At 46.6% G+C, this 8,062-nt stretch overlaps 1 protein-coding gene across 2 annotated transcripts in view; it reads left to right on the top strand.

Annotated features, from left to right (window-relative positions):
• The window catches only part of RELL1 (RELT-like 1), a 35,714-nt gene that overhangs the window by 8,572 nt on the left and 19,080 nt on the right, over nt 1-8,062 (top strand). For both annotated transcript variants that reach the window (XM_014534380.1, XM_014534379.1), the window contains exons 5-7: nt 645-702; nt 4,254-4,490; nt 7,251-7,389. In XM_014534380.1, coding sequence (XP_014389866.1) covers nt 645-702; nt 4,254-4,490; nt 7,251-7,386 — 431 coding nt within the window. In that variant the 3' untranslated portion in view covers nt 7,387-7,389. The remainder of the gene's footprint in view (nt 1-644; nt 703-4,253; nt 4,491-7,250; nt 7,390-8,062) is intronic.

The following is an 8,062-nucleotide window of genomic DNA, read 5'->3' as shown; positions in this document are numbered from 1 at the left end:
CCCTCCCTTCCATTCTCTCTAAAAAGCAATGGAAAAAGTTAACATTAGGAGTGTAATGTAACTTAGTCCATGCTAGGTAAGTTGTATGTGTGACCAACACAAAGTTTTAAGCGATCTGGCCTGTGTGGTTAAGGATTCAGAGGCAAGCCAAACGACCCACCTGGAAAATTATATTACACGTGGGATTTTATGTGGGATACACTTGAAACGACATGGCAGGGTTCAGAGGTTATTATTTAGGCACATAGAAGTCATTAGCACACAGGTCTCCTAAGACATACATGTTCTTACATGCTCAGCAAAGTGAGCTGGATGCGGTGGAGCATGTCTGCGTTCCCTTCGGTTTGAGAGGAGGAGGCAGTGTCTTCTGTGTCACACTGGGTGACAGGTAGGGAACAGCTCTCTGTTGGAGCTGCTTCCTCTGTCGATTCTCCATCACTCATCCTCAGTTCCTGCCTGGGGAAAGGTATTGGCAGGTGGTGCCCTGTCCTGGGGTTCCTTCCCTTCTCCGGGGCCCCAGGGCCTTATCTGTGAGCTGAATGAGCTCAGTCAGGAGTTATTCCAACAGCTTTTCTGATGTGATAATTCTGTGATTACTCCTCTTTCTCGTGCTATCCTCATTCTTTACATTTATTCCCCCTTAGCAAATGCGGACGTGTTAAAGGCCATGGTAGCAGATAACAGCATCGGTGATCCTGAGAGGTGAGTGCTCCTCCCCGGCTATGGGCATTTTCTTCAGTGTGTGCCAGAGCAGGTTTCCCAGCTTCGGCACTGGTGACGTTGGGCCAGATAGTTATTTGCTGTGAGGAAGGTCCTGTGCTTTGGGGTTCTTGGCCTCCGCTCACTGGATGCCAGTGTCCAGTGCCCCCCCTCCCTCCAGAATGTCTGGGCACCTTGTCTGTGTCCCCTGGAGGCAGAGGCACCCAGGGAGAACTGCTGTGGTAGAGAATGGTGATGGGGGAAGTGGCAGCCTTGGGGTGGGGGTGAGGGCCTGGGTAGGGTCTCACCTCCAGGACTTACTAAGCATCTTCTTGGGGAAGTTACCTGACCGCTCCGAGGTCAAGTTCCATCTCCTATAAGATGGAGATGACCACTGCACCCACTTCATTGGGTTATTATAAGGAATACGAAAGACTTCCATGACTCCTCCCTAATTAATTACAGGACTGTATTTCCGTATCCCGTGGTAGGTACTGTAGAAGTAAGGGCCTGGGGTGCCAGGGGCACTGTGGGGCCTGCCAGAGGCCAGGGAAGGTTCAAAGAAGTGCCATCTGAGTCAGGCATGCAACAAGCAGAGAGAAGAGGCAGGGGCTGCGTGTAGAAAGTCCGGGAGAAAAGGCCCTGGGGCACGAACGTGTGAGATGCATCTGGAAAGGTCCAGTCTGCGGTGGCAGAGAACGTGCTGCGGACAGTCGTGAGAAGGGCCAGGAAGGCAAGTTGGGACTGAGTGACGTGGCAAGGAGTTTGGACCTTCCTGCTTACCCTGTGGGTGGTGCACCCAGCATATTTTACTTTTTGCTATATATATATTTTTAAAGCATATGTATATATATGCATCAATATATATAATTGATTTCTAGAGAGAGAAGGAGAGAGAGAGAGAGAGAGAGAGAAACATCGATGTGAGATTAAAACATCAATCAGCTGCCACCTGCACGCCCCCTACCTGGGGATCGAGGCCACAACCCGGGCATGTGCCCTGATGGGGAATCTTACCAATAACCTTTTGGTGCATGGGGGTAACACCCAACCAACTGAGCCACACTGGCAGGGCACATCCAGCATATTTTAAATATTTAACACATGCTTGTCAAACTGGCCCTGTTAGCTTTGCACTTTTCCGAGGTAACTGGGTGCAGGAAGGCCAGCTTAGGAAGCTCTGGTGGGGTCGTTCACAGAGACATGAGCTGTGATTTCTCCCGAGTTCCAGCCCTGAGCACAGACACCTGGTGTTAAGACCCAGTTAGTGCATGGGATCTTCGCCTCTGTTATCTGTGGGCATCACATGGTGCCTTCACTGGGCTTTATACACAGCAGGTACTTGATAAATGTTTGTGAATGGATGTTGTTAAACTTTTGAATTCAACCTTCTCAGAAGAGAGAACGGAGAGGCACAGAGTAGCACCCCCTGTCCATGTGCATTCCTGAGACTGTTCTACTCTGTGGTGTTAATTTAACATTGTTTTGCCCCAGAAAGCTGCTGCTGCGTGGTTGTTGTTTTTGTTTTTGTTTTTGTTTTTTACCATATAAAGAGCATCCCTGAAGAGCACCAGGAAGCTATTGGCGTCTGTGATATTTGAGAGTATCTTTTCAACCCAGGGCCACACTTCTAAATGTGCAAGCTGGCTGTTTCAGCAGCATAAAGGCTGGGTTGTGCAGTCGCAGACTTCCAGGTGCCTTGGGGCTCTGACACAGCCTTAGGTGTCAGGCTCTGCTGTGACGGATCACCCCACCTGTATCCACTTCCACCAGGTCAGAGGGCTGATTGCCTGTCAGGCTGGCCTGTCCTGTTTTAATTCCTCCTTTTCTAGTGGACCAAAGCCCTGCCATGTGCCTTTTGAAAGGAGCAAATCCCTGGCCTGCATACTTCTGTGTTATTTTTTGTTTGTTTGTTTTTTCAGAGAGGAAGAGAGAGGGAGATAGAAACATCAATGATGAGAGAGAATCATTGATCGCAACCCAGGCATGTGCCCTTGACTGGAATCGAACCCAGGACCCTTCAGTCTACAGGCCTATGCTCTATCCACTGAGCCAAACCAGCTAGGCAATACCTCTGCTTTTTGATATTTTGGGTGATCTCCCTGTTTCTGAAGCACTATGGGATGATTAAGATCATGGTTTCTAGAATTAGACTTCCTAGATTTGGACCTCAGATCCATCACTTACAGCTGTGACCTTGGGTCATTTATTAAGCTTTCCTGAGTCTCAAAATTTTTTAATGAGGAAATTGATACCTACTTCATAAGGTCTGTAAAAATGAGTTAAATGAATATATATCAAATGCTTAGGTTATATGTTGGCTATTTTTATTACTATTATAGACTCCAGCATTTCTTTGGAGCATCACTTTTGATATCTCGACCTAAAAGCTTTCTTTTTCTTCTCCAGAGGATTCTAATTTTTTTCTTAGAGAGAGGGTAAGGGAGGGAGAAAAAGAGAGAAACATCAATGTGAGAGAAAAATCGATTGCCTCTCTCCTGTGTGTCCAAACCAGGGACCAGACCCACAACCTAGTTATATGTCCCAACTGGGAATTGAACCTGCGACCCTTCGGTGTATGGGATGATGCTTCAATCAACTAAACCACACTAGCCAGGGATAAAAGTTTATTTTTTGATACAATAGTCAATTGGGTCAAATATTCTATCTTAAGTCATTAGGTAATTGGATTGGAATTTAAGTTTATCAATCCTCCAGGGCATCTCATTGCTTAGAAATCTAGGCAGGCACTTTGCTCTGTGTGAGAAATTAGTATGATCACATGAGAATGGAGATCAGTTGTTTAGAATGAAATCTAATACTTCAAAGACAAACAGTGCATCATCGTTGGAAGCAGTGTTTAATTCCATTCTTTTTAAAAATATATATACATATTTTATTGATTTTTTTACAGAGAGGAAGGGAGAGGGATAGAGAGTTAGAAACATCGATGAGAGAGAAACATCGATCAGCTGCCTCCTGCACACTCCCCACTGGGGATGTGCCCGCAACCAAGGTACATGCCCTTGATTGGAATCGAACCCGGGACCCTTGAGTCCGCAGGCCGATGCTCTATCCACTGAGCCAAACCGGTTAGGGCTAATTCCATTCTTGAAGTGATAAATCACATTATTGCTATTTAAAATGAGCTGTCATTGCATAGTCCTAAGAGGAATTTGCTGCCTAAGACTAGTACACAAAGCTCATTTGTTTAATAGGAAGAGGCATTTTTTTTTTTCTTTTGATTCAAACCTGCTTCTTATGTAGCAGGGGGAGAGATTGCCTTAGCTCAGCGGTTCTCAACCTGTGGGTCACCCCTTTGGGAACGACCCTTTCACAGGGGTTGCCTAAGACCATCCTGCATATCAGATATTTACATTACGATTCATAACAGTAGCAACATTACAGTTATGAAGTAGCAACGAAAATAATTTTATGGTTGGGTCCCAACGTGAGGAACTGTATTTAAAGGGCCAGAAGGTTGAGAACCACTGCCTTAGCTGGTGTTTCTTTTAAGTAACCATTTCTACCTTTTTTTTTCCTTCCCATCTTAGCCCCGTGACCCCCAGCACTCCTGGGAGCCCGCCTGTGAGCCCCGGGCCCTTGTCACCAGGTGGCACGCCCGGGAAGCACATCTGTGGCCACCATCTGCACACAGTGGGCGGTGCTGTCGAGAGAGATGTGTGTCAGCGGTGCAGACACAAGAGGTGGCACTTCATAAAACAGATCAACAAGTCCAAAGAAGGCCGCCCGAGGCGCCAAGGGGAGGTCACGGTCCTCTCTGTGGGCAGGTAAGATTCCTGTGGAGGCTTTGGGTGTGTGTAACGTGGTTGCTGTGCTGTGCGGATCTGTACTGAACTGTTCTCCTTAGCCTGGATCGAGTCATGTCTCTGGACTTTTTAGGAGTTTTCAGGTCTGAGTTCTATATTTTTCCAACAGCAGAGGAATCCTAAGAGGCGGCTATTGCTAGATCAGATGTCAGCTGTATTAATTGAGCTAAAAAACTAATTACTTGCTGTATTAGGGTTCTTCAGAGAAGCAAAACCAAGAAGATAGATATAAATAGAAATCAGTGGAGATTTAGTATAGGAATTGGCTCATGTGGTTATAGAGGCCAAGAAGTCCCTTGAGCCTCTGGCTGGGAGCTGGAGACCCAGGAAAGCTGGTGGTGTAGTTCAGTCCAAGTCCAAAGGCCCGAGGGCCAGGGGAGCCGGTGGTATAGGCCCGATCCCAGCCTGAAGGCCTGGGGACCAGTAGGCTGATGTCGAGGGCAGGAGAGACACCTGGCCCAGCTCCAGCAAAAGGAGCAAATTCAGCCTCCCGCTGCCTTTGTGTTGTATTCAAGTCCTCAAGGGATTGGTCGATGCCCACCCACACTGGGGAGGGTGATCCTCAGACTACAAATGCAAATGCTAATCTGTTTGGAAACACCCTCCCAGACACACCAAGAAATAACGGTTTTACCCGGTCAAGTTGTCACGTAAAGTTGACACACACACTTGCTGTAATAAAAAAGAGAGAGAACCCATGGACATGGAAACAGTGTGGTGATTGCAGGGTGGAGGTGGAAGAGGGCGAGAGGGGATAAATGGTGATGGGGGAAAAAAGCCTAATCCGAACTACTTGCAGAATAGAAGTTTCTATTTCCTGTGTGGAGATGGAAAGGTCGGTGGGTGGCTCTTCAAGCAGTCACCCAGAGCCCTCAGCTTCTCCATCGGCGCTCTGCCAGGCTCGCTAGCAGGAGAAGGAAGTGCCGGAGGACTGCTCCTAAGAGGTGTCAGTGAGATGGGCCTGGAAATGGCCCATTTCCTTCCACTCGCATTCCACTGTCTAGAGCTCAGTCACTCGGCCACACCTCCCGGCCAGGCCAGGAGTCCACACATTGGCTCCATGTGCATTCCCGAGACTGTTTTCTTTGCGCTCACCTCACTCGAGCTCTAAAGTACCATTTACTTGTGACTCATATGTGATGTGGATCTTGCAGTTCAAGTAATGAACGGCTTGACTATGTGTAGAGCATTTTCGCGGTGTCTGCGGTTTTGGTTTTGAGTCTCCTGCGGGAACTGCACTGCTACTGCCACATCGGTTAAGAGCGTGTGTGCTGGACCAGGCCCCGCAGGCACCGAGCAAGTTGAGAGTAGGGCATCTATGATCCTTCTTTCTCTACTGACAGACTGGGAAGCGTAGCCTGGACGCATTGTATCTCCCTTGAGTCTCGGCACCACAACTTAAAAGCTCTTGCTTCTCTCTGTGCCTCATTTTCCCCTTAATAAATTGGGAATGACAGTAACACTCACCTCATTGGGTTGCTGTGAGACGAAATGGGATGATTCATGTAGAAGTTTTAGGCCAGTTTTTGGCACTTACAATGCACCCAAGAAATGTTGGCTGTTATTACTGTTTGTTTAATTCGATTGAATTTCATCATGTGTTGCACCAGCAATGAGGGGTAGACTGCTGGGCTGTCTGCCACTTCCAGCAAAACAGTGCAACCCATGACCATGCTGCTTTATTAAGAAGCAGAGTCATGGGAGTTTATGAATGTGGAATGCGACCAGAACCTGTAGCTTGTTTGGATAAAGCTAATGTTGTTTGCTTTAAAGGAAAATCTGCTGAAATTTTCAACTCCGATTCAATTAAATGCCCCCAGTGCAAGTCTCCTTCTGGGATGCAGAATGCTAGGGGCGTCAGCGTGGGTCACTTAGCGTGTTCCAGTGCGACAGAACAGAGTTCTGGTGACACCTTCCCCTGTCCTCCTTCACTTCCTCCGCCTCTCCTCCTGATGGTGGGTGATCTCATTTTGGACAAAGAAGAGTTTATTTGAGATACTTTTAAGGGAACTTAAGGCCAGAACTAGAGAGAAGTTATTATGAGAAAGACCTTAGGGATTTCATGACAATAGACTAGAAATGGAAAAACAGTCAAATTGAGTAAATTTCTTTAACTTCTCAATCTTGATGAAAAATCTCTTCTTTAATTTTCTTAATTTTTTTTCCATAATCCTTAATGAAAATTAATCCAAATTTGCTTTTTTTTAAAAAGACAAAAACTAGGCACAAAAACCCTACTACCAACTGATACTGATAAAATATATAGTTGGGACTTCGATGACTGTGTGTGTGTGTGTGTGTGTGTGTGGAGAGCTGACCCTCTGACAAATGTATCTTTGACTAAGGCAGTTTCTGAGTGAACATTTTGGTTACGTCATTACATTAGTCTAATTTGCAAACTGGTTATGTTTTTCTCCAGCCAGATGTTAAAGCTCATGTGGTCGTTAGAAACCACAACTCAGAGGCTGAGTAATATTTAGGTACCGCGTCTGTAATGCATTTTCCATGCTCTGTGAAGTGCCCAGCATAGTCTGTGATGTGCTGAGTGAAAATGAACCGGGACATTGGGCAGGGACGGGGGGATTTATTGTTGACTAAGGTGTCTTCTGTTGCTGTCCTGACTTTTGGCTGAGTTCATTTGGGATCCTCTAGGTGGGTGGTTTTGATTCACTCATCATTCCTGTTTCCTGGAAGAGCAAACATACCCTCTCTGCCCCTCAGGTTTAGAGTTACGAAGGTGGAACACAAGTCCAACCAGAAGGAGCGGAGAAGTTTGATGTCGGTCAGTGGGACTGAGAGCGTCAATGGCGAGGTGCCTGTGACCCCTCAGAAGAGAGAACGGAGAGGCACAGAGTAGCAGGTGAGTTGTAGTTGTGTGTGTGTGTGTGTGTGTGTGTGTGTGTGTGTGTTTTTTACTGATGTAAATAATGTAATAAATAAGTAAATAGAAGAGACAAATTTTCCTTACAGAATTCCAATAGTATATTTAGATACTCCTCTCTATAGAAGGTGAAGCGTAATTCCCTAGGGGATGGGCTAGGTTCCGTGATATGCTTCCTGAAAATGGAGTAGGGAAAGGGAAAAAATATTAACTTTATTATTTTATTTTATTTGCTATTTTCACTATGTTTTCATTTATACTGATACAAAAACATACAGGTAGAGATGGAGAATGATCATTTGGTAGTCATGGAGATGAGGACATTTTATTTACAAATCTTCCCCCATCTCAGCCATCTCACTGATGGCCAATCAGGGTTGCCATTGCTGACTGGTTCTGGATGGAATGTTGGGATGTCATTGATCTGTTGTGGTCGGAGGCTCCATGGTGACCGGGCAGTCCCTGTCGGATGGTCCATGGAGGGGCTGAGGTCCTCTGTAGAGCTGGGCTCTGGGCCCGTCTTTGGGAAGCTGGGTGAGGAGGCAGTGGAGCTGCTGCCCAACGGCCAGAGTCCACGCCTCCCTGTCCATATCCTCCCGTGGGAGATATTGGTGTGTCCACTTGTAGGTGAGTGTAGTTTGGGTGGCATTGG

This window comes from Myotis brandtii, unplaced genomic scaffold (assembly GCF_000412655.1).
Source record: "Myotis brandtii unplaced genomic scaffold, ASM41265v1 scaffold1299, whole genome shotgun sequence".
NCBI lineage: Eukaryota > Metazoa > Chordata > Mammalia > Chiroptera > Vespertilionidae > Myotis > Myotis brandtii.
The sequence above is the reverse complement of the archived record's forward strand: the minus strand, read 5'-3'. Positions and strand labels throughout refer to the sequence as shown.